The sequence below is a fragment of the Leptonychotes weddellii genome, chromosome X (assembly GCF_054177405.1).
Source record: "Leptonychotes weddellii isolate Sample4059 chromosome X, ASM5417740v2, whole genome shotgun sequence".
NCBI classification, from domain to species: domain Eukaryota; kingdom Metazoa; phylum Chordata; class Mammalia; order Carnivora; family Phocidae; genus Leptonychotes; species Leptonychotes weddellii.
In genome coordinates, this window is record NC_138385.1 from 74434037 (window position 1) to 74461529 (window position 27493).

Genomic DNA, 27493 nt, shown 5'->3' on the forward strand with positions numbered 1-27493 from the left:
CCTGTCTGATGGCGTTGGCTCATTCTGCACATGCTCAGTTGAACAGAAATCTTCATATTGAATACAACCTAGCACAGCGGCAACACCCAGAACCTCACTCGCTGGCTGACCCTGTGCATCCACTCCCTCTAGTTGCATTTTTATCCTGACATGTCTAACATTTATAAGGAGTACAGGGAGCAGGGTAGGTACTGAAAGCTTGGCGGTGGGGGGAGGCGACATACAAAGGGGATTAAAGTGTCTGTCCCTGCCTTCCTGACCTCTCTCTAGGCTGTCTCTACTGAGGGCAAGCGCTGGATAGATATTTGTGGAGTTTGGGGCAGAATGAGGGAGAAGCTGTCGCTATGAATTGTCACTTATTGTTGCACACCTTCCTGGACAGTTTTTGTCTGGTTCTTCTTGTAGGTGGACGACCCCCCTTCCCCAAACCTCATTTGAAATAAGGAATGCAGCAGTGGCACTAAAAGCATCCGCTGCCTAGCATGGTCTGGGATGTCAGCGTCTCCACCTCTCTTCTTGCTTTTCCCATTCATTAGGACCCTTCCCCAGCCTCTTTCCCCAGCAAAAACTGGGCAAGGCTTCCTGCGGTTACAAAAGGAGAGGGGAGCGACGGGGGTTAGAGCCTCTCGCTGCGGAGAGCCAAGAACGTGCGTTCGGTCGTGGACCTTTTGTCCCAGGGCCCCTTCCGCCGCTCAGTCGCGGAGGGGACGACCCGACCGGCTCCCACCTAGACAGCTGCGGCCCACGCGCCCCTCTGGCCGAAACCCCCCACCCCTTCTAGATCCCCGACGCCCGCCCGTTCGCCGTGACGTGGCCCGCGGCGCGCGCATGCGCCGCTCAGCCAGGTTCCCTGTCCCTCGGCCACCGCCTCCCGACGGGCTGGAGTGGGCGGGGCCTGTGGTTCTGGAAGCCGCGCGGCCGTAGAGGGAGGAGGGCGTGTGTGCGCGAGGCGGGTGCGCGGGGCTCGCGAGCTCGTCGGCGGTTGGGGCGGAGGAGGAGGAGCTGAAGGTGGTGGCCGCGACTCCCGCCCGCACAGACAGCCAGTCCCGCGAAGCCCCCTCCCACTCTCAGGCGGGCGGCGGCGGCGGCGGGAGGAGGAGAAGGAGGAGGGAGCGTCTCTGCCGCCGCCTCCTGGTCCCCAGCGCCGATCTGCCGCCGCCACCTCCCTCCGCGGCGATCCTCCCTCCATGGTCCTGCCGCGGCCCCCCTTGTAGCCTGAGCTGCCCCGCGCCGCGCCGGAGCCAGACTCGGCAGAGGGAGCGGTCGCGGCCTCGCGGCCCGCGCGGGCTGACGAGAGGAGAGCGCGGCGCCGCGCCGTCCCCGAGGATCCGCACGCCGGGCAGCGCGGCCCGAGCAGCGCGAGGAGCAGCGGGCGGGCGGGCGGCGCCGGGCCCGGGCCGCCCTCGCTCCCGCGCCCCGGCCCCGCCGCCCGCGCCGGGGCCGTCGCCCGCAGAGGAAAGCGCCGCAGTCTCCGGGCCTCGCAGCCCCACTCGGGCGTCCTCAGCACCGAGGGCTCGCGGGTCCTGAGGGGAGGAGGCGAGCCAGGGGCCGGGCACTGAGCTCTTTGGCGCCCCCACCCCCGTTTTCGGAGCCCTCCACGCTGCGGCCGCTGTCCCCTCCGGACCATGGCCGACGACGACGTGCTGTTCGAGGATGTGTACGAGCTCTGCGAGGTGATCGGCAAGTGAGTCCCCACGCGAGGGAGCGGGAGTGTGGAAAAATGCATTTCAGTGATGCCCGAGTCCTCCCGCACCGGCACCCGCTCTGGGCCTGCCCCCTGCCCTCCCTTCCCCTCCGCCTCCCTAGTCCTCCTCACCCGGGCGTATTTATAGACGTGTACCTGGACCTCCTGCGGGGCGGGGGTCCGCGGGGGTTCTCAGCGATCCGTGGAAGCCACCGAGCCGAGGTCGGCCACCCCACGAGGCGTGGGGCCGGCCGAAATCCGCTGTCTGCATTTTATCTGACGGTTGCACAGGGACGTGGCAGACCCGATTTTATAGTTGCTTCCTGGGAACAGTTGGGGTTATTGTTACCTTGCGTGTACCACAGACCATTAACGAAAAGAGCAGCTTGCATTTTCCTTTGCTTGCATGGAGCGATAGAGAGAGAACGTCCAGGGTTTTTAATTGTGGGGTGTGTGTCTATTGTGCAGGATATTAGATAGATGCCTTTGTGTTCACTCCATGCACGGATTGGAGGGGGTCATTTTCAGACGGGGTGCGTTCAGTTTCAGCAAATTCCTCACCTGGTGTAGACCAGCGTGGAAAGAGTTGGGGGTATCCGAATTTTTAATGCCTCGTTATGCAATGACTGTTAAATCAGTGTTCGAGGCTTCCCTCGACTGTTGTTGGGATGGTGGTGGTTCGTGTGGTAGAGCCGTCTGCTTTGAGTCACCGGGCTGGTCTAGAATATAGAACTGACAGTCCAAATGCTCATCCTTTCATCTGTGTTGTAAAATTACACTAGGGAAAAGCAGGGAATCAGATTAATCACAGTGCTGATTGAGAATTAAATCTGCAGTTCCTCATCTAATTGTCCATTCCTTAAATCTGTTTTGAATAGTTTCCTTTTCATTCTTGTCAAACAGTATTCCAAGTGCACAATCCTGCTAATTTGCTTGTGAGGGAAAAGGCTGGCGATCGGAAGTTGATTTCCTAGTTAGGCGTGTATTCTGTGCCTTTAGAAGTTGAGGAGATAAGATTTAAGAGCAATTTTTGCTTCTTTATTAAGGATCGCTAGGTAGCTACCATTGAAATATTTTACCTCTTTTTGGAAGCGGTGCTTTATTGTCTATTTTAAGGTCCGCAGTTGGGAAATGAAACCAAGACCTTAGAGCAGTTGGCTGTATCCCTTTTAAGTTGTCTGCAGTACTGGATTTCAATTTGTTTAAGTGCTGATAACTCGTATTTTTCCTTCTGTGCTGAGGTATTACCGTGTTGCCTCACTTGGTGAAATTATGAGTAGAGCTTGCTACACACTTTGCTCAGACCCAATGGATACAAGGACATGTTACTCCTTGCCCCTATTGTTACATGACCAGCCTGTCTAGGAGAGGAAGGATATCCAAATGTGCCCTGTAAAGTGCTTATGGAAGTGCTCTAGAGCAGCGCTGTCCAAAGATATATAATGCAAGACATATGTGTAATTTTTCTATACACAAATTTTATATATGCAAATTTTGCAATGGCCACATTAAAAAAATTAGAAGCAAATAGGTGCAATTTTAATAAAATATTTTATTTAACACACTAGATCCAAACTATTAGCATTTCAACACATAATCAGTGCAGAAATTATTGAGGTATTTTACATCCTTTCTTTTTGTACTCAGTCTTTGAAATCCAGTGTGTATTTTACACTAACAACACATCTCAATTCTGACACTAAGCTAAATTTTCACCGGAAATACTTGATCTGTATTTGGGTTTCATAACCTTTGCATTTGCAAAAGTAGATTCACACACCCAAGTTTTCCCAAACGTATCTAAAAGTTTTCTAATAACCTAATCGATATCTTTCTAAATTTAAATTTTGATTAATTAAAATTAAATAAAATTGGAAATTCAGTTTCTCAGTTGGACTAGCCACATTTCAAGTGCTCCACAACCATATGTGGATAGCACTGTTCTGTAGAAACAAACGTGTTTAAAAAAAAAATCTCCTTGGTTGGTTTCTTCATTCTTAGCACCCGGTAAAGGTAAATTAGGGTTTCCCAAAAGCTCCCAAATGATTGTGTGTGTGGGTGAATTATACTTGTTGTGTCTTAGTTATATTTGCTTTAAATGAGCCAGCAAAGTCATAATTGGAAAATGTGAAATTAAAGTGTTAATTATATTGTGATGACGGAATATAGCCATCATTGTGTCAATGTTAGTAACCAGTTCTGATTCCTTAAGGTCTGAAAGAGTGATATGATCTCTTTGGATATCAAAACGAAGTGGTCAGCATCACATTAGCACAGTGTTCTGCTGGCTTGTAATTGATTGAATGTTTTCAGGAAACACCTCTGGTAAGAACTAAATTCATCTTTTCTATTGCTTCAGAGCTGCATAAGGAGGGAGAGCAAGCTGGTTCTAAGGTGATGGGTACCCTATGGCTTCCTTAACTATTGTGAACTTGAAATCTCATTCATACCCTACAAAGTCTGACTTGGTCAGTGCCATTTATAATGTGTCATTTCATGAAATAATGAATTCAAGGTAGCCTTCGTGGTAAAGAATGCAATGATAGTGTTCCTCACCCTGTGTAAAGGTTGAAGGTTTCTCCGGTAAATTGTCTCAGCATATCTTGATCTGGAAATTGAAATTCACTTGAGATTTTCTTGCAGGGACCTTGACAGCATACATTTTAACTTAGCATTTGTTCAACTGTAGCTTTAAACAGAAAGGCCTTGAAGATGTTCACTTGTACTGGAAACCTTTTTGTTGATTTCTATCCAAGTTCTCTAGAATTGTGATTTTCTTGTATACCAAATTAGTATCACAAATTGTTTTTGACACTTAGGTGTTAATAGGCTTAAATTTCCACTGAGGTACTTTAAAACGGATTTCAATTGTCAAGATCAATTGACCACCCACTCACTCCCCTACCTCACTGCTTATGGACTCACTCACTCATCCAGTGTCTGCGAAGGAATCATGAGCCTGATTCATTAGGAATATTGGGAGGATGCCATTTCTTTAAAAAAAAAATTAAACTCTTTCCCCATGTTTCTTATTTTTGAAAATCTTACAAAAGTTCCTTTGAATGCCCATTGTTTCCATAACATTTTCCTGTGTCACATCTTTCAAGTGACTGAAACAAATCGCCAATGATGGGACCTTATCCTAGTCCCAAAACTTCTCATCCTCTCAAATGTAGCAATTAGTGGGAAAGAAAGATTTTATGCAAATGCAGGAAATTGGCTCATTTTTATGCCGTGATCATTTACTGTATCTTTTGCTTTAGAGGTAAGTGTACAATCAGTAATATTACATGAAGGCAATTTTAAAGATGATTCATCCAAATTAAAGCTTAGAAATTCATGGTACAGGAGTTTCTGTGAAAGAAAATAGCAAAAGGCACACCGTTTTCACCTTGTATGGGCTGCATATTTGCCCTGGTATTTAGGATTCTTAGTAACCTGTAACTTCTGACTTTCCTGCTTTGGTAGGACATACACTAAATTTGGAATGATGCAGCATGACCCCTGCTCAAGGATGACATGCAAGTTTGTGAGGCATGCTGAATTTGCTTGTACCTTGAGAGCACTTACCATATTTAATTACAGTTTCTTATTCACGAGTCTCTCTACCTAGCGAATAGGGAGCTTCTTGAGGGCAGGGAACATATATATCTTTCTCCATTACTTAACACAGGGCCTGCGATGTAACGGTTGCTCATTAGCTATGGAATGAATTGAGTAGTTTTAATAAAATCTCATTAAAAGGCAAAAAGCATGTTTATCAACCTCAGAGCAATTATTGTCCCAAAAGGCTGTATTAGTTTGAAGCAGTGGCTCTCCACCTGGCTGCATATTAGAATCACCAGGGGAGCTTTTAAAAAAGATCAATGCCAGGGCCCTGTGTCAGAGCAATAAAATCAGAATCTCTGGGAGTGGGTCCTGGACACTGGTATTTTTTGAAAGCTCTCTAAGTGATTCTAATATGCAGCTACGATTGACTCATTGGTTTAAAACTTAGGTGATGTATGTAATATTTTGGGACTGGCTTTTCAGAGGCTTACAGGTTTTGAAAAGTAGAACAAATGCTTTTTGGGAGGTATTGAAGCCAAGAGACCAAAACGGGGATTTTATCTCCTCTATGCTGTGTCTCTGAGCCCTGGTGTTCAGAATTTTGTTTCAGCCTGTGTGTGGCTTTGATTTCTTGGGTCTTTTAAGATTCACATTGATTTATGACGCTCGTCTGATGCTAACACAGTGACTGATGTTTGGAACAACATGGAACGAGGATTGCTTCAATTAACAGTTGATGATGGCTGTCCACTACAACGACTTAATTTAATATTAAGAGATTTATCGGTTCAGTATGGATTGTGTTTGCACATATACTCTATTAAAAGAGTGTGGTTATGTTGCTTATATACTTCAAGTCCACACTTGTAATTCCGGTAACACCGTTTACCAGAGAATTGAGTTAAATGCAGCCTTTATGTAAACACTGGATTAATCATTTGTAAAATATGTAATTTAACATGACAAAAAATTCAGCTTTACTCTTTTTACTAATCACCATGGCTTGCACATATATTGGTTGGCCCACTGATTTGGATTTCCAGTACCACAGAGGGGAACATTACAATACATTGGAACATCTTTCTTGGAAATTGTATCTAGACATTGTAGGTAAATTAGTTTTTAGTGTCTGGAAAAGTATGAGCCCGAAGCAACCAGGAATTTACCAGAAATGTGTAGATGTTTCATGAAAGAAGTGCTTGATCAGAGTGACAGTCGTGTAGCAAGGTAGAAGAAACACAGTCACCCACTAGCCTGTTGGTGGCTCAGAAAGATTCAAGCCAAGGGGGATTAGCTGCAGTTCCACAGAAGAAAAACCTGTTAAACACGGTGTGGATGCCTGCACGTGGCGGGCCTTTTGGGGAGTAGGTAAGCAGTGTTGATTCCTGATGATGGTGTTTGGCTTCTGGGACGATTTGGAGGGAACTGAGCTTTTCTGCATGTGCACGGGTTTCTCGGAGTCTTCCTCATGCCTGCTCTCTACAGATTGCCTTAGCACTTGGAGTTTCTGAAGTGTCGTTGGGCCGTTGTCTTTATAAAGACTTCCTGTGACTCCCTTGCGTGCTACGACTGTGACCTGCTTCTATGTCCTTGACATGTGCACTTTGCCCCCCTCCGTTTTCCCCCTTGAATCTGCAACACTTCACCTGACAAACTACCTCTCATGCGCCTTAAATTGTGTTCCTGGATATTTCCTTTAAATTGAAAATTCTTTTACCGTCCCCAGCTGTAGCTCCACTCAACAAATTAAAGAAGCAAGTATGCCTTGCTTTTTGAGATTGTTCTTGAATTACTGCATTTTTGTAAACGTTTTCACATTTTAAATTTGCCAAAAGCACTGTTTAAACGAACTTTGACATAAGATTGTTTAAAGGTAAAAACAAAAATCTTTTTATCACTTAATGCTTACTTCATAAGGGGAATTGACATTTATGCCTTCTAATGTGAGGCACTTTACATATATTATCTCCTCTGATTATACCTGTTTTTCAGAAAACACTGCAATTCAGAGAGGGGTAACTTGCCCAAGATCACATGGAATTGCAACTGTTTCCAAAGTCCATTCATTTCATGCTGCATTCTGCTGCCGATTCCAGTTGTTAAAAATGCTACATCGGGTTTCTTTAAAGTGAGGCCCATGCCTTCATTTTCAGAGCTTATTTACAGCAAATTTTAATTGTTCGACACTCTAGTTCTATTTTTCACCCCTTCATTAGAGGTTCCATACGACTATTCATTGTTTCACCCATTTCATTTTTCTTTTTGTCTTTCTCATTAATGAGATATCCGCGTTTGTCGCCAAACTGATAAGTCTCTGCATTCTTTAGCAATGGAAATAGAGAATCTTGCCCATCCATCCAAAATACAATTTGTTTTGGAACTTTCTCTACGCCTTTTACTCTCCAGGTTTTTCCTTTCCACCCCCCTGCCCCAACAAACAGAATCGTTGATTAATGACTCCTAACTTGCCAAACCAGAAGTAATGAGGTGTCAGAGATAGGTGTCTGTTGAGAGTGGGGTGGGGTGGTTTCCACGGGGTGGTTATTCCTATATCCTGTGCTAAAAATCCTGCAGTTGTTCTCACTGACTCTGAAAACCGTGTGCTGAACTGCAGCTGCTGAGTTGTAAGCGTCTAGGCTGTCGGCCAGCACTGCACACCTAAATAGGCAAGTGACTGAGTTACTGCTGCAGAGCAGGTCCCTGACCCCAGCCAACGAGCTGATGGGGTGTGCAGCTCTCGCATTTTGGGTTTTATTTTTTAGTTGCAACTGGCAGTGCAGATTCTAAAACTACCAGATTTGGCTCTGAGTTCATGCAACAGGGTTCAAGGTGCGACAGGACCTGCTCTCTTCTTTCTCTCCTGGGGCCACCCAGTGTCTTGGTATCCCCTCTTTGAACTGAGTGCAATGTAATTACCCTCATGGCCATTATGGTATTCTGGTATGACTAGTCATAGAGCCGAGTCAGTATAGGGAGAGTCTCCCTTCGTCCACACCAGGAAGATTTCGTGTCTGAAGCTAGTTTGGCTTAAAGGAAGTTAATATCTATTTGCAATGTTGAGATTTAATAATTTTCTATTACTTTCTCTTTATAAATTGACTAGTCTTTACAAAATAAATTATAAAATTAATTTTAAGATTTAGACCGTACAGAGGTAAATGCGTCTCTCTCTCCATTCTCCCACCATCCATGACCCCATTCTCCAGAGGTAACCATTGTCCAGGTCTTGTGCATATTTCTGGAAGGTCTTTGTTTAAAAAACAGAATGGGATATTTGTACACTATGCTGAAATATTAATTTTTCATTGAAAAACAGTGTCTCTGATGACCTTTCCATATGCATCTATGTCTCTGTCGAACTCTGTCTCCTCTTAAACCGCTGCCCAGTATTCCATGGTATGGATTGGTTATTGCAGCTTTGAGTTGAGTGCAAGCCATTTGTAAGTAGACATCACTGGAAATGCTGAACTGGAGTTCGGGTGAGAGGTCTGGAATGACAGTGAAGGTTTGGGAAGTAAAACTGAGTGAATGAGTTTTTGACAGGTGACCAAGCTGGAGAGCTGTGGTTTGCTGTGTAATGCACTGAGCTAGAAAAGTCAGGATAGCTGGATGTCACGGAAGTTTTAAAGTGGGGAGGATCAATAATGTAAAATGCCAACACACTGTGATGGACGATCAAAAAAAAAAAAAAAAGGCTTGTTTATAGCAGAGAGGCAATTTAAAACATCTATCAAAATGAATATAATGTTAAATATCAATTCATGGTGTGACTGAAAAGCAAGGTTCTGTGCATGTTGGCAATGCAGTATTTCTCTGTGAATCCATCTCAACAGCATATTTAGGGTGAAAAAAAAAGGAGCTGGTTTCTTTTTCATTATAATTGTGTTTTGTAGATTCTGATGGCTGGCTTTTAGGTAAAACCATTTGGTTTTCCTAAGATTAGGTGTTTTTCATTCCTCAGCGTGGTGCATAACTTTCAATTAAATGGGAGCCTTTAATGAAATGACATGGTAAATTTTACATTTACTTTAAGTTCTTGATATTAGTCAAACCATTCTTATTTTCTTAAATCCCTTCCCCACAGGGAACTGCATCCTTCCTTGTCTCAAGGTTTTGGGTCCCCTTTGGATGAGTGTAGTTAATGTCTCTCTACCCCACTACTCTCCAACTAACTTTGTTCATTGGCTTTTTGTAGTTGTGCACACCCATTCACAATAAGAAATGATTACTTTATTGTACTTAAGCCAATTTTTTGGTATGTAAGTGCACATTATTTCATTTTAGCATCCGTGTTCTATCACTGAGCTGTTGCACATTATTTTTTCCAGTCTTTCTTATTTCTTTTTTTTTTTTTAAAGATTTTGTTTATTTATTTGACAGAGAGAGACACAGCGAGAGAGGGAACACAAGCTGGGGGAGTGGGAGAGGGAAAAGCAGGCTTCCCGCAGAGCAGGGAGCCCGATGCAGGGCTCGACCCCAGAACCCTGGGATCATGACCTGAGCTGAAGGCAGACACTTAACGACTGAGCCACCCAGGCGCCAAGTCTTTCTTATTTCTTTTAATACACATTTTTTTTTTTTGCTTTGTTACCATTGTTTTGAATATTTGAATCATTTACAGTTTGGAATGGTGACTGTGTTCTCTCTCTCTCAGTGTAGTTTAATAATATCCAAACTCTGCTATGTCGAGTCTGCATTTCAGGCTTTTAATTGTAACCCCGAGTTTAGAGTATCTTGATATATTTAAATCTAAGATGGGGCGCCTGGGTGGCTCAGTTGGTTAAGCGACTGCCTTCGGCTCAGGTCATGATCCTGGAGTCCCAGGATCGAGTCCCGCATCGGGCTCCCTGCTCGGCAGGGAGTCTGCTTCTCCCTCTGACCCTCCTCCCTCTCATGTGCTCTCTCTCATTCTCTCTCAAATAAATAAATAAAATCTTTAAAAAAAAAAAAAAAAATCTAAGATGGAAATATAACTGCCTAGCTATACGCAGGTTCTGATGTTTTATTAAAATACTCTTGATGTTATTAATGCAATTACGAGTTCTCTAGGCCTGCTAAGATGGGCAGATTACCATTATACCACTGCTATTTTATGGAATCTAATTTGTGTTTTTAGGAAACGTCATAGATTTTCAGCCTTTCTGCTTACCCTTGGTATGTACTTTACCCCAAACATATGGATCGACATAGTTTTGTAGTTTGTGAGGCAGCCCCCTAAGATGTGATCTGGTAGCCTTTGGGCACAGTGTGGCCATTTTCTTCTTATTTATAGAAAGAATGATAGCCACTTCACAAGCTATTTGCATGGATTAGTGATTGTAAAGTGCAGCATAAGTATTTTTTATTTCTAGAATGTCTCTGAGATACTCAAATTACTTTTGGCAGCTATGTAGATAAGTTTCAACAATTTCCAAATGTGCACTTTCTCAGTGCTAAACACAGGCTCTATTACATAAATAATATGGTGAAATGAACATTCTTTCCTATCACGTGGGTAAAATTGTTAGTGGTGCTAACAGTTTCTTCATTTGTTCATTTATGCGTTCATTTCTAGCTGTGTGGCCCTGGCCAAGTTAGTTAACCTCTCTGAGTCTCAGTTTCTTTATCTGTAAAATGAGGATGATAGTATATGCCTTGCAGGATTGTTGTGAGGATTAAATAACATGATCTGTGTAAAATGACTAAAGGTAGTTGTTGTTATTTTAATTGCCATTATCATTTTTTTAAATATTTTTAATGTATTTTTAAGTGAACTCTACCCCCATCGTTGGGCGCAAACTCACGACCCTGAGATCAGGTGTCGAGTGCTCCACTGACTGAGCCAGCCAGGCGCCCCGTTATTCACCAAATACTTGAGTTCTCTGGCCTCAAGGAGCTCTCTGTCAATGGGAGAAGTTGACAAATTGTTTAAATCTAATATAACTAGACATTCAGTCCTGTTAAAGCCAGGGTTGCATCTGACTTGTTTACCTAGTATCCTCCGAGTAACTTGGTAACTGACACACAGTAAGTACTCAGTTGTTGTTGAAGGAGTGTTACATGAGCAATCCAGAGACTGTGACCTCCTAGTCGTAAAAGGAAGTTGGGGAAATCTTTACAGAGGAGGTCAGGCTTGAATGATTTGTTAGTCGTCTTCTTGGGTAACTCATGTCATCTTTTTATGCCGGTTTCCTCATTTAGAAAACAGAGTAGAGGAATACAGGTCGGGAAAATTAAATCTTAATGAAGCTTAAAAAATATTTATCCTATTTTTTAAAATAACGAACCTTATTTTTTAGAGCAATTTTGGGTTCACAGCTCCTATTTTAGTTTAGGGACAGAGATTACATATATAAGAAATTCAACAATAAGCATAAAATTAAAGTTTTTAGGGATAACGTTAGGAATTTTTTTCTCTTCTTTTTGTTCTCAAATTCTATAGCTTGAGTGTTCATCATATGCTGGACACAGTGTTAAATTGTTTATATTTTTCTAATTTAACCTTGGCCACCAGCCTTCCCTTTGAGGCAATCACCCTCTCCCCTTTAACCGATGAGGAAGCTGAGCAAGAAGATCAGTAACTTGCCCTGGGCAAAGTGTCAATAATAATAAGAGGCAGCATGGGGATTCATACCTGGTTATATATGACCCATCTAGACGCCTGCTCTTCAGTACTGTTTTACTGCTTGTCATTTAGTATGAACAGAGGTTGTCTTTTCAGGGCTAGTCCTAAATATAAGACTCTAACATTCTGATTTTAGATGTTTCAGCAGGTTAATAGAATGCATTTTTTTGGTAACAACTTTATTGAGATGTGATTCACATACCATAAAATTCACCAATGTAAAGTGTACAATTCAGTGGGATTTAGTATATTCACAGAGTTGTGCAACCATCACCACAAGAAATTTCCAAACATTTTCATCACCCCAAAAAGAAACCCTGTATATGTTAGCTCTCAACCCCATCTTTCCCTAACCCTAAGTAACAACCGATCTACCTTCTATCTCTACAGATGTGTCTGTTCTGGACATTGCATATAAATGGAATCATACCATATGTGACTGCTTCTTTGTCTGAGCATAATGTTTTCAAAGTTTATCCAAGTTGTAGATGTATTGGTACTTCATCTTTAAAGCCCAGTAATATTGCGTTGTGTGGATAGACCACATTTTGCTGATCCATTCATCAGTTCATGGGCCATTTGGGTGGTTTTCATCCTTTGGCTATCATAAATAATCCTGCTATGGACATTGACCTACAAGTTTTTGTGTGGACATATATTCTTATTTCTCTTGGGTATATACGTAGGAGTAGGATTGCTGGGTCCAATGGTAACTCTGTGTTTAACATTTTGAGGAACTGCCAGACTATTTCCCAAAGCTGTCATGCCATTTTACATTCCCACCAACAGTGTATGAGGGTTAGAATGCTTTTTAATCAGGTAAGTAGTATCAGAGTTTGCCTGTAGAGTCTGTTCAATACACTGTAATATAAATAAAAGTAAATTGTATGAGTTCTTAGTTAACCTTTTATCTCATGGACCTGTTTATACTGATTTTCATCAGTTTTAGATTTTGTATACCAAGGGTTGGCAAACTATCTGTAAACTACCAGATAGTAAATATTTTAGGCTTTGTGAGCCATACAGCATCTGTCACAGCTACTCAACTCTACCATTGTAGCGTGAAGACAGCCATATGAAAACAAATGAATGTGGCTGTGTTCCAATAAAACTTTATCTACAAAAATAGGTGGTTAGATTTAGCTCTCAGGCTGTAATTTGCTGTTCCTGTTGTAGATTAAAAATGAAACTGGAGGGCGCCTGGGTGGCTCAGTTGGTTAAGCGACTGCCTTCGGCTCCGGTCATGATCCTGGAGTCCCGGGATCGAGTCCCGCATCGGGCTCCCTGCTCAGCGGGGAGTCTGTTTCTCCCTCTGACCCTCCCCCCTCTCGTGCTCTCTCTTTCGCATTCTCTCTCTCCAATAAATAAATAAAATCTTTAAAAAAAAATAAAAAATTAAAAAATTAAAAAAAAATGAAACTGGAGCTTACTGTCCAGTTCCTATTGTTTACCATCAAGGTTGGGATATTCTTCAAGTGGTCTGAGTAGCCCCATAATGAGTAGGTTGTTTCTGAAAAACGTAAAGACACTGAGGCTGGTTCACTGAACTGTTTTCACCGTTACATGGGGAAATGCTATACATTTAGTTTTTGTGGGTTTTAAATGTATTTTTATTATTTTTTTTTTTTACTGCTTTTGGATTCTTTTTTCAATCCTAGGTTAAAGGGAAGAAACCCATCAAAATTCTTTTAAGATTGTCTCACCAGAAGCAATATAAATGTGGAATTCCTAAAAAAAAAAAAATATTTCCTTCATGCTTGCTTATTGCCTAGAGAGTGGATGAAAATCGAGTTGAGAATGTACTAGAAATTTTCAGATATGAAAGATTATTTAAAATACTAGCTTTAATAAAGTTGGGGGAAAATCACTAGCTTTAGCTGGAGATTTATCTCCATCCCTAATTGGAGAGTTATGATGTGCTGCTGTCTCTGTATATTTTCGGACTTCTCAAAGAGCCCCTGATAGAGTCCCTGTTTGGGATTAGGGTTCGTGTGTGTGTGTATGTGTGTGTATGTGTGTGTGTGATGTAAACAAAACTTCTTCAGGTTCTATTTTGTGTTTGAAATCCATTTTACTCAATATATTTTGTGGTCGTAGACCTACACTACTTAGAGTGCTTTGTGGCTTAAAAAAACCCTGTCACTGCCTGTTATGTACATAGGAAAGATAGTGTTAAACTTAGAGCTTTTTGTAATTTGTTTGCAAGACTGTTCTAGATTATAATTTTGCAGCATTGTGAAAAGCTCCAAAGACTATGTTAAAAGAGGGCATTTTGTATCACAGCTTTTGTCTTCTCATTTGGGCATTTGACAGATGAATTAATTGTTCATGATGTGAAATTTCAGAAATGAGACAATGAAAATCCAAGAATATATATTTAGGAAATAGCCATATGCAGGATTTGTGAATATTATAATGTTCTTTTATGTAACTTACCCAAATTTTATTATGGCAACAGTGTCCACATTTTAACAGTGAGCAAAATGAGGTAAGAAGATCCTAAAGTTGGCAGTCTCTGACACAGTTGGGCACTGACTCTAAATTCCCTACATTTACAGAGCAGTACTTCATCCACTAGGGCCACATTACATTGTCAGGCGGAAGAATGATCACGTTGGAATCTATTTAGACCACTTACTTTGATGAAAATACTTCTCTAGGTTGGCTTCAGAGGGCAGTAGAAGGCAACCTTTCCTGTTGTAATCCATGAACAGTATGATTAATATTGCATTATTTAGGTTTGAAGTTTTTGTTGACTTCCATCTGAACCATTATCTCAAAAACAGAATGGTCTACTTTTATTTATATAGAATATTTACTAGTCTTCTTAGGTTTAATATCATCTTAACTGAGTGTTTGTCCCAGCAGTAATAAATGGCATTGAATTTGAAATGACCTTTTTAATAAATATCTTTTTCTTTAATTTAGTCACTTGTAAAATAATTAGATACTTGTAAAACAAACAAGAAGGTGTTTTCACTGAGGGCTTTCTTTAATTATGTTTCATATAAATTAAAAAAAATGTTACTGGAGTATTCAGATCACAGGTTAGAGTGAGAATGTAATTATCTCACATTATAATCAACTTATATAATACTTTTAAAAGCATGCTAATAGGAATGGAAAAAACCTCTACTGACCATATGCATTGTGGGTTTTGCTTCTTTCTTTCCCTCCTTCTTTTTTTCAAACATTTACCTCTTATAATGGATGTGAAACTGACCTGTGTAAATACCTATTCAAATGAATACATTTTCATTATCATCATTGCAGAAAGAGCACGGGTATCTGGAGAGGGAGATTCTAGGCTTGCTGCTCTACTTTTTGGATTATCTTCATTAATAGTATTTCTCCCATTGCCGAGTGTTTCTATTGTACTGCTGGAAGGGATCATCATACTTCCATAATCTATGACCCACTTACACTACAGGTCGAGTGTGCTTTAAATTGCCATCTGATTAAAGTTCAGGCTTCTTGGTTAGACTTGCAGGAGTGGCTTCAGAATTAGGCCCATGAATGTGAATATGGACTTGAAGATGTTATTAGAATGATGTCTTTCCCCATGAAGACACATTCATAGACATAGTCCTGAAAAGACATGTAAAAGTTGGATTTGATAAATGCAGCTTAAAACTTACCAGGAAAAATAGTATTTTAAGGATTTTTTTAAAGTAATCGTGACAGATCACCACTTAGTTTGTTTTCCTCAGTTTCTTCGTCTTGTAAAAGAAGGATAGTAAAGGCTGTATTATGTATCTCATTAGATTCTTACGATAAAATGACACAATTCTTCAAAAGTCTTAAGCTATCTTACATATATTATTATTTTGATTTTATTGAGATGAAGCACTTCTTAGAAATGGGCTGCGTTGAATTTTCTTTTTGATTTTGCAAGAATCATTTACCTTTGTCTTTAATACTGGTTGTATTTTGTTTGATTTCTAGAGCTTAACACTTCTCAGCTCTTTATAGGACTTAGAACATGCTACGTGAAAATGTTGAATAAAGAGATTTGAGGATGAATTATGTGTATTTTACTGGTGGGACAATGTTTACACTGAAGAAAAAAAAATCCTGGCTAGTATGTTTCCCCTTGCTTCTCTTTGAATTATTTAATTGTATTTGAGCTTTGAAGTTTGGAACTTAACTACAAGTAACAAATTTCTGTGGCCAGTCAGATGCGAACTGTGGCAGTTACGTAAAATATTGAACTTCTTGTTTAGTAGTAAGGTCTAGAGCAGGGGCTCTCAAAGTGTGGACCTCATTCTGAGCAGGCGCAGCAGTATCACCTGGGAACTTGTTAGAAATGGGGATTCTCAGGCCCCAACCCAGCCTTACAGATCAGAAGTAACGGGGTGGAGCCCAGCAATCTCTCTTTTAACAGCCCTCCAAGGGATCCTGAGGTACATTAATGTTAGAGAACCACTGATTTGGAACTCTAGATCAGGGTTTAGTAAACTTTGGCCCATTGGCCAAATTGGCCCACTGTCTGTTTTTATAAATAAAGTTTTTTGGGAATACAGCCATGCCCACTCATTTAAATATTGTCTGTAGCTGTTTTCACACGACATGTAAGGGCAGAGGTGAGTAGTTGCAGCAGAGACCACATGGCCTGCAAAGCCGAAAATATTTACTTTCTGGCCCTTCACACAAAAAGTTTGCTGATCCTTGCTTGAGTTGAAGCCTTGGTACTGTTTTCTTGCCCGTTATACTGAACTGCAGATATCTGAAATCAATAGGGTAACACCTAATTTTTTGTTGCCTTTACACCCTGACCCTCTTATTTATATAAACCCATTCTTCTATCTGATATCAAACTATAACTCAGTGACTAGAGACCTGTGAATGAAAATACACAACTGTGTCCTTTCCTTCTATGTTTGTTAACGCCGGTAGCCTGTTTAACATTTCTGTGACATTTCCTCACTGATTCTGTACTGGCATGTTCTTGGTTCTTCTTGCACTCTGGTAGAGCCTAACAATTATCTTTTATAGTCTTCATTTCGCCCAGGTCTTACTGCCTTTTTACTTCATCAAGAGAAAGCCCACCTTACGGCTGCTGAGTTTAGGAATTCATGGGAGCCATTTGGTGTACTCTGAGCCATGGAAATAGTGCCATCCTATGTGGAAATGTTTTATCCTTGCCCTGGAGTGCTATAGTCACTTGTACTTCACAAGGATGTTTGTGAGCACATAAATACTGAATATTGTGGGTAATCCTAGAATGTTTACCAGACAAATTTCCATTAGCCTTCCCATAACCGAGGATGGCTATTTCTATCCTTAGTTGGAATATCATCATCTTTTGTTCTTGCTCTCTGCCTTTAAGGTGATTGGTGGCCAGCGTCATATAAAATACAAGAATTGAATTTTAATTTTGTTCTTATTGATGCACTTGGAATCTTTCACTCTACTCACTCCACTGAAGGAAGTGTAATAGCTTTTGAAAAGCCTTCTCACCGTCTCCATTAGCTCCAGTAGCAAAAGCACGCAAAAGTATTGCTTTTGCATCTGTGATTCCATGGTTGTTTTAAGTTAAGGAACATGACTTGGCCAAATGATCCTGAGCTGTATCACTGGTGAGTTTGTTTGGTCCATGATTTCTTTCAGTATATTCGGGTTGAATACTTTGATCAGATAAGACACAGGAGATAGTGAGCTTGAAACTGGAAATGATTGAGTGAGACCTTTCATTTAGGCTTTCCCAATCAACTTAATTCATACCTTTTGCCCTGCTTACTCATCCCAGAGGCGAGGTACAATGAGAGAGGGTCAGGCAAAGGCCAGTCCTCAGTGTGGTTATTTAGGTCTATTGCCAAAAGCAACCCACCTACAGGAGAATTTGAGCTTTACTGTTTTGTACAATACAGTGTGGACATGCAGTGTTTCAAAAATTAAATTGTTATTTATACCAAAGAATAAAATGTGAACTTTTTAAAAGAGAGGAGTGTTCTGCAGCCTTATTGTCCCAGTCAGCACAATAGCCACCCACACGAATCATCTGAACAACCTCATCATTTCTGTTTTATCTACCTGAAAACAGGGGTCAGAGGTGGGTGGTGATGAAAGCTTGGGAAATCACGCCATGCTCTAGGCAAGAGAAATGCTCTGGTGATTCGTGCTGTGTTGGCCTCCCCTTGTGCGCACAGGAGTCTGGGACAGCCCTGTGGAGCTGGAGGTAAGCTTTAATCCCTTTGTTCCTTGGCAGCTGGCCGTGCTTGAGAGCTGGGTGCTACTTCCCTAGAAGCAACTCTTATAGATGAGTTCTGCCAAATGCATGGATTTTGAGCCATTTTAAAGGTTATAATGTTCAGACTCAGAATTTCTTAGTAGGCAGAGAGTGTCATTTAAGGGTACTTACGCCGCTGGGATAAGGTTCATTATGAAGTAGACACTGCAACAAGGCCTCCATGTGACATAAACTTACTGGAGCTTGTGTATTTTTAAAACCATATATTTAATATATATTTTAAGCTTCATTAAGTCAGGGTGCATGGCTGTCATAGTCATTGCTGTATCCCTACACCTAGGACAGCACCTGGCTGTCCATAGTAACATAGTCAGTGTTACATAGTTGTTGAACCAATTCAAAGAGGAGAAAGTAGCTGAACACATTGGAAAAGATAAAATTTGGCCCAGAATGCACAGTCAGGAATTCATATTTTCATTTAGTGCTAATATTTTGCTGCTTCAAAAACCATCTAATTCTCAGACTGTCCCTCGGAGATAGGTTAGTAGATACAGAATTGTACATAGATGCTGAGCATAAGGGTGGAATCCTGAATAACAGCTTCCCTGGTTGAGATCTAGAAGATCATTGCCATAATTAAACTGGATGGAGAAAAGTTTCTAAGGCTTACCTGATCTGTCCAAAACTGCTTCTTCGTTTGTAAAATGGAGACAGTAGAATCTACCTGATGGGATTGTTATAAGGATTAAGTGAGACAGTGGGTATAAAGCATAGTTCCTAGCCCTTTGAAGTGCTCATAAACACCAGTTGCTTCCGTCATCAACAGTGAGTTTTGAGAGCTTCCTAAGTGCCAGGCTCTGTGCCAAGTGCCTCCTCCTTCCAAGTGTTGCACCAGTTTCCCTTTCCCCTTTCCCCTCTCCCTCCCTTTCCCTGGTTCCATCTGGGGCTGTCATGAAGCTGGGATTGACCTTCAGTCACCTAGCCAGCCCCACCTGACTTTGAACAAAGTTAAGCGACCAGCTGCTAAATCAAATCCCATCATCTGCCTAATACTGTAGCCACTAGCCAGATGTGGCTATTTAAAGTTAATTAAAATTAAATAAAATTTAAAATCCATTGACTATTTTCCCAAAGATTTATAAATGGCCAATAAACACATGAAAAGGTTGTCAACATCATTAGTTGTTAGGGAAGTAGAAATCAAAACCCCAGTGAGATACCACTTCACACACACTAGGATGGCTATAATTGAAAAGACGGGTAATAACAAATGCTAGCAAGGATGTGGGGAAATTGGATCTCTCTTTGCATTGCTGGTGGGAATGTAATGTGGTGCAAGCACTGTGTAAAACACTCTTGCAGTTCCTCAAAAAGTTAGAGTTTCCAGGGCGCCTGGGTGGCTCAGTTGGTTAAGCGACTGCCTTCGGCTCAGGTCATGATCCTGGAGTCCCGGGATCGAGTACCGCATCGGGCTCCCTGCTCGGCAGGGGGTCTGCTTCTCCCTCTGCCCTCTTCCCTCTCGTGCTCTCTGTCTCTCATTCTCTCCCTCTCAAATAAATAAATAAAATCTTTAAAAAAAAAAAAGTTAGAGTTTCCATACAACCCAGCAATTTTCCTCCTAGATATATACCCAGGAGAACTGAAAACATATGTTCACACAAAAACTTGTACATCGGTGTTCAGAGCAGCATTATTCACAGTAGCCAAAATGTGGAAACAATTGAAATGCCCATTTTCTGATAAACGGATAAACAAAATGGGGTAGTCGTGTGCAGTGGAATATTACTCGGCCAGAAAAGAAATGAGGTACTGGTACCCGCTTCCACAAGAATGAACCTCAAATACGTCATGCTAAGTGAAAGAAGCCAGACACAAAAGACCACATTTATATGAAATGTCCAGAATAGGCAAATCTCTTGAGACAGAAGCTAAATAGATCAGTGGTTGCCAGGGGCTGGGGGAGGGGGAGGGGGTAGGGGGGCATAATTGCTAAGGGTATGGGTTTTCTTTCTGAGATTATTTAAAAGTTCTGGAATTAGATAGTGCTTACTGACTGAGACACCTGTTCGTGAATATTACTAAAAACACTGAATTGTATACTTTAAAAGCATGAACTTGATGGTATGTGAATGACATCTCAGTGAACGTGTTCTTTTTAAAGCTTCCATTCCTTCGTTGCACCAGCCACATTTCAAGTGCTCAGTAGCTTCATGTTGCTGGTGGCTACAAAGCGGATGGTGCAGACTTAGAACATTTCCATCATTACAGAAAGTTCTATTAGGCAGTGATGATCTAGAGGAACTGAGTTTCTCAGTCTGGGACCAAAAGAAAGGCTCAGGGGAGTGAGGGGTAGGGAGGAAAAAGCACAGCCTGAAAATCACAGAGAATGGAATGGAAGACAGATTATGTGATTATGCTTTGGAGAAATGTTACTTTTGGGTAATTTTACTTTTTGCTGGCTTTCTGACTGTTCCACTGGGAAGCCCCCAAAGTATTTTCATTTAATTCTCAAAACAAACCCAGGAAGTAGGCACTGTTGTTCTCACATTTTACAAATGAATTAATGGAGGCTTAACTGAGTTGAAGAGATTTGCACAGCTAGTGAGGACGCAGCCAAGTTTCTTCCCTAGGTTGGGTCACTTCTAAGGTACTTTACTTCTGTGCTATATTGTTGCCCTCTCCTTACGGAATTTGGTTTGTTCTTGCCACCCATCCTCCACCCCCACTTTGTTGCCAGCCCAACGGAGAGCTATTCACAGTACCTTAAATGCCTTAGCAGAAGCGGGTCTGTTAGCCAGCCCTCTGCTGTCCTCCTGCCCTCACCCAGCACCAGGGTATACCTGTGCTCCACTCACCTCAACGCCCTGCTCAGACAGACCTGCCTTTGTGAAGCTTCCCTACCCTTCCAGGCTCAGCAGCCTTTTTCTGTTTCCGTCTCTAGTTAAGTTCTAAATAGTCCCAAAGCTAAAAGATATTTATCCACTAAAGAAACAATTAGGTCACGCAGTGTTGGGGGCTGCTGTCTCACCTGGGTGAAGTTGCAGGATGGATTCGTGTTTGTGACACCGTAAGACACTGAGCCCTATTTGTAGCTGCTGTGTTGGTGACTGTAACGAGGAAGGAAGTGGTCTTGTCCAGGCCCTTGAATTCAATTTATGTACATTACCTCCTTTCCACTCCCAAAGGTCTGCCCTCTGCATCCTCACTGCTACAGTACTTGTCAAGTGCCTCTTACTATAGCTTTCTGCTTAGGCTCTTTGAACTCGATAAAAGACTGCCATGTTTTCATATTTTTCTATCTACAAAACTCTTGATGCTAAAAAAAAAAAGATACCTGATTGAAATCCGGAGCTCTTTTTATGGCTTTGCCTGGATTCTGAGGTCATCTTGTTCTAACCTTATGCTAACCTCAGTTTATTGTCTCGTTTTGGTAGAGCATATCCTCCAGTAGCTTCTGGAGAAAGATTGAATGGGAAGTAACTTTTTTTTTTTAAGATTTTATTTATTTGACAGAGAGAGAGATAGCGAGAGCAGGAATACAAGCAGGGGGAGTGGGAGAGGGAGAAGCAGGCTCCCTGCTGAGCAAGGAGACCGATGTGGGGCTCGATCCCAGGATCCTGGGATCATGACCTGAGCCAAAGGCAGACTCTTAACGACTGAGCCACCCAGGTGCCCCGGGAAGTAACTTTTGAGACTGTGTATAACATGCTAAATAAGAGCCTACATCCTAATTCCCAGAACCTGTGAATATATTGCCTTACATGGTAAAAAGGTCTTTGCAAATGTCATCAAGGTAAGCATTTTGAGGTGGGGAGATTATCCAGGTGAGCCCCATGGAAATAAGGGTCTTAATAAGAGGGAGGCAGGAGGTGTACCCCATGTCAATAAAAGGGTCCTTGTAAGAGGAAAGCAGGAGGCTCAGAGTCAATAGAAGGAGACATGACAACAGAACTAATCGGGGTGATGCGCTTTGAAGATGGAGAAAGGGGCCATGAGCCAAGGAATACAGCGGCCTCTAGAAGCCAGAAAGGGCAAGGAATCAGATTCTCCCTGATGCCTCCAGAAAGAATGCAGCCGACACCTTGATTTTAGACTACCAACCTCCAGAACTGTAAGAGAAAAAAAATCTGTTCCTTTAAGCCACTAAGTTTGTAGTAATTTTTTACAACAGCAGTAGGAAACTATGAACACACCGTGTATGGAAATGTCATTACTATGCCCTTTGACTTGATAGAGAGTTCATGTAGACATAATTTATATAGCTATTAAGATAGAATTCCAGCCTGGAAATAATTTGCTCTCAACTTTGAAGGCACTGCTACATTGTTCTCTCTAAACCTCTTTATCTTATGTGATTTTTTTTTTTTTTTCTTTTTCATTTTACCCTCTACCTGCTTTTTAGACTTTATCCCTGGGGTTCTCAAATATCATGATATATACTTTGGTATGGATGCTCTTATATTCACTTTATCGGGCACTTTGTGGGCCTATCAACTTGAAGATTCATTTTCTTCAGTTGTGGAAAATTAGATATTTTGATAATGCTTTCCCTTCTATTTGTTTTTTCTTCGGAACTCTTATTTCTTGGATTTTGACCCTCCAGTTTTACATTCTCTCTCATATTTTTCCATGTGTTCTCTTGTTTTACTTTCTGGAGGTTCCCTTCAACTTATTTTCCAATTCTGTAATTCATTTCTAAGAGCTGTTTTTCCCCCTCTGATTGACTTTTTTTTGTTTCTTGGGTGCTAGATCTAATGTCTTCAAAGAGAAAGATCATTACTTTGGCATTTTCTTTCCCCTATATTGTCTGTTTTCCCCATTTCTTTTTCCTTTTCTCAGTCTTGGTACCTTTCATATTAGAGGTATTCCTCAAGCGTCTTTAGCAGGTTGTTTCTGTTAAGGAACAGTTGATTGGAAACCGTGTTCTTGAGAGGGGCTTGTTGACTCCTGGGTTTGGCTCTGGTGTGACTGGGGGGAAAACCTGGGCATTTATGGGGAACTCTCTATCTGTTCTGTTTTCTACAGCCAGTTTTTCTATATAGGACTCCTTGAATCTCTTATGGGAGGGAAGTTGGTGGTAATATGCTTACCTCTAGTATTCAGAAGCCCAGCCTGAAAGAGCTCGCTCTGTCACCATCGGCCATGAAAACTTACTTCTTCCTCCCGGTTTTCAGTAAGGCATCCCATTTCTGTTCCCAGTTATGATTGGAGCTCCCAAGCTCAGGAACGCTTTGGTTCAGTCTTTCCTGAGAGTAACTTCAGTATTTTGTGTGTGTGTGTGTGTGTGTGTGGTTGCGGGGGGGGGAGTGTTTGGGGTGGAAGCAGTTGCCTGCCCTGCTGCTCTGGCTGATGAGAAAACCGAGAGTCTTATTGTTCTTTTAAAGGAATTTTCAGCCACCCCCCCTTTATTTTTTTTTTTTGTCCATTTTTTAAAAAGTAGACACCATACCCAACATGGGGCTTGAACTCACAACCCTGAAATCGAGTCACATGCTCCACCCACTGAGCCAGCCAGGTGTCCCAAGCTGCCCCCCCTCCCCCGCCAAAAAAAAAAAATTCTATTTCCTTTAAGTGTCCCTGGAAACTGCAGTTCTTGGGCTTTTACCTTCTGCTTTTTCCAGGGCCCTCAGGAATGAACTAGCTCACTTGGCTTCAGTTTAGATTCCCCTAGTGCCGGTGCTTGGCAGAAAGAAAGCTACAACCAAGCTACTTAACCTCTTTTCCAAATGCTTTTTGTTTCTAATTTTGTGGTTGTCCCTCCTTTGCTGTCAGGTTCTCGCTGACTTTCTTGATCTTTTAAGTTCATATCTTCTCTAATTCCACTCATGGTCTCTAGAGGGAGGTAGATAAATGCTTACATTCAGTCAGCTGTGTTTAATCAAAAGCCCCTCCCTCCCTTGAAACCTTTTTTTTTCCCCCTTGGATTTCTAATTATTACTTCGACATCTGGTTCTACCCTTAGAATATGAGCTTCTCAAGGGCAGGAACTAGGGTTTTTACATCTCCAGCACTTGCATAATGTCTGCCATGTAGTAGGCTTATTAAATGAATGAACTTTGAATGTGTGCCCCAACCCACACATTCAAAGTTCAGGCAGTTTACAAGTCTGCCTTGGCTTTTACTTTCTGCTTGTGAAGAAACTTCAAATCAGCGAAATCTCTCTAGTAGGTAAGTTGGGAAGCTCTCCTCTTTCCTTGATCCTTGCTTATTCCTTATCCACAGTTCCCCACATGCATCCAGCCTTCCAGCACACCAAGAATCTGTCATAGCTTGAAGCCTCTTCTGGCTGTCTCATTCCCCAGATCTCCCTTTTGCACGTTTGGCTGAAGTCCTATTTGCCCCAACCAGTACTGCAGGCTTAGGCAGCTGTGATGTTTGTTTGCTAATGATCCCTATTGTTTTCAACAAAGCTGCAGGCGTGGGGCTTTCCCTTGGAGCTCCAAATCAGGTCAGCTCCCTTTAATGGCCGAGTCCAGGGAGCTACAGTGCCATGGAATTGTAATGGGGGGATAATGGAAGCAGCCCCAAGTTAGAAAGCCACAGGCACTGTTTTATCTAGGATTGTTCATGGCTGAGTTCCTCATTCTGCCATTGGAAGTCCTGCCCCCCACCTTATGTTTTTCAGTGTATTTTTTTAATACCATTTATAGTTTGATAGCTTTTCACTTAGAAGTACTTACTCCTGTCCTAGGTATAATTCATTATAAATTCTCATGGCTGTGTATCGTCTGATTTGGATGTCTCCTAATTTATTTGATATTTCCCCTGTTGTTGGCTTCAGATAATTACTTGCCATTTTATGTAAACTTTTTATGTCAAACAACCTATTATCCTTGTCTTTCAAATATTTTTCAAGTTCACCTTTTGATTCTGTTCCTGATGAGTGTGGATATGCAGAAACTGAAAATCCTACAGAAGTAGCCTCTTCATTGGGTGTAATTAGATCTTTTAGCTGGACTGTTTAACGGGAAGGGGTAGCCTCAGAAAGGTAACCATGTATCTTCAACATTAAAGCTTCAGAATACACATTAAGGGGCGCCTGGGTGGCTCAGTTGGTTAAGCGACTGCCTTCAGCTCAGGTCATGGTCCCGGAGTCCTGGGATCGAGTCCCACATCGGGCTCCCGGCTCGGCGGGGAGCCTGCTTCTCCCTCTGACCCTCTCCCCTCTCATGCTGTTTCTCTCTCAAATAAATAAATAAAATCTTTAAAAAAAAAAAAATACACATTAAGTAGCTAATACTTTTGTATTCAGCTGCCCTTTGAATAGGAGTCTAATTGATTAGAAATATATGTATATATAGAATCTATCTAATTTACATCTTATCCAAAATGCATCAGTGATTTCTAGTTCTGGTCTCTTTAAGGGGGAGTGATACCTTAATGAACTGCAGTCTATCCAGGATCCTTTCAGGTAATTTACAGGGCCCACTGCCCCCCCCCCCCAGTCTTTTGCAGATTTGTCACCCACATTTAATTAAGCATCACCTTTATAACCTAACTCTTGGTAAGTAGGCAACTTAATTTGTAGGCCTCATGGACAAGTGCAGTACGTAGTAGTGTTAGCACTAAGCAATGGGCATGCTGTGGGCACTCATTAGGTTTCCTTAGGTTTCTACACTGGGGTGGGGATGAGTCAGTCTGTGGAATTGGTTAAGAGGAGTTTGATTAGGAGAGCTTCTACCATAGTCAAATTCTGTCAGTACTTCCCTTTATGTCTGTAATTTTTTTTTTAATTTTTTTTTATTTATTTATTCATGAGAGTCCGAGAGAGCGAGAGAGAGGCAGAGGGAGAAGCAGGCTCCCCGCCTAGCAGGGAGCCCGATGCGGGACTCTATCCCAGGACCCCGGGATCATGACCTGAGCCGAAGGCAGACGCTTAACCATCTGAGCCACCCAGGCGCCCTGTCTGTAATTGTTTTGATGCTGAAAGTCCTTCCCTTCCTGGGAGTCCTGTAGAAATTCACCTACATTTGTCTTTGTTTTGATTTCTTACATTTGACTTTTTGATTCATCTGCGAGTTACTGTTGTTCACCATGATGGATCTAAATAGATTTTCCATCCTCAAATAATGTGCCAGTTTTTCCAGTATAGCAAGTGCTTTCATAAAAGTGACTGATCAAAAGTGTCATTTCTAGTTCTCAACAATTAGTCTAGTCTTGGGAGTGGAAAGTCCGTATTGTCCTTGGGGTTAGGGCAGGGCAGGTAGAGAATTGTGAGAGGTGAGTGTGTGCACGCATGAAAAAGTGAATTGGGTAATTAGGTAAGAATAGCGTTAGCAAGAAGTGGATAATTCTCAAGGAACGTCTTTTAAAACCCAGGCCCTGCCCCAAATGGCCATTTTAAGGGGTAGCTGAGCTCTCTATTTGTGTAATAGTGAGGTAGAGTAGTTTATTAAGCAGCTTAAAAAGCATAAACAGACAGTTTTTTTATTTTTTATTTTTTAGAGAAGGGAGAGGGGAGGGGGGAGAGGGGAAGAGAGAATCCTAAGCGGGTTCCATGCTGTTCGTGGGACTCCATCTCACAACCCTGAGATCATGACCTGAGCCGAAATCAAGAGTCAGACCCTTAACCGACTGAGCCACCCAGGTTCCCCTTAAGTAGCTTATTAATAAAGGGTATGCCAGCAAGGAAGAAATTAAGCAAAGTTCTATGGATACTGTCAAATTTGAAAGCATGATTTACCCTCCTCTGTGTTACCAGTTTCTGCTGGGAAATTCTTTATGGTAATTTCATTGAATTATGGTGCATTTCATGTAAGCCTTTCTCTGGAGTAAGTTGACTTAGTGCAAATAATTGCTTTTTCCTGGGCCATAGCGTTAGGTCAGCTAGTGAAATACTGAGTCTAATACTGTTTAAGGCTGTGGACAGCTTCCAAGTATTACATGGAAAATACGGAATTAATATTAAGGAATTGCTGTGAAGCAAATGTTACTAGTGAAATTTTATTATACAGTGGTATTAATGCTGGTTTTATCTTTTAAAGTGTTTAAATGATCACTATGAATTTTACTTTCAAAATATTTAATGTTGATAGGTTCTATCTAAGCTTCCCAACATTTATTTGTATTATAAGTCAATTCAGAGTGACTCATCAGCATCGTATTAAAGCAAACAACCAATATGGGAGATTTGTTTCAGCTGCAGGGCCTTATTTTTTAAGTATAGTTAACACGCAATGTTACATTAGTTTCAAGTGTAAGACCTAGTGATTCCACAACTTTACACACTATGCTGTGTTCACAAGTGTAGCTACCATCTGGTATTTTTTATTTTATTTATTTGATGTAGTGTTCCATGATTGTTTGCATATAACACCCAGTGCCCTCTTTAATACCCATCACCGGGCTAACCCATCCCCCCACCCCCCTCCCCTCTAGAACCCTCAGTTTGTTTCTCAGAGTCCATAGTCTCTCATGGTTCATCTCCCCCCCCTCCGATTTCCCCCCCTTCATTTTTCCCTTCCTA

At 41.7% G+C, this 27493-nt stretch overlaps 1 protein-coding gene and 1 pseudogene across 1 annotated transcript in view; both read left to right on the top strand.

Moving 5' to 3' along the window:
• The first annotated feature begins 1001 nt into the window (after positions 1-1001).
• CASK (calcium/calmodulin dependent serine protein kinase) overlaps positions 1002-27493 on the top strand; it is a 327853-nt gene continuing 301361 nt past the window's right edge. The window contains 1 exon segment of the mRNA XM_081808983.1: positions 1002-1684. Coding sequence (XP_081665109.1) covers positions 1626-1684 — 59 coding nt within the window. The 5' untranslated portion in view covers positions 1002-1625.
• Positions 5138-5233, top strand: LOC115941990 (U6 spliceosomal RNA; annotated as a pseudogene).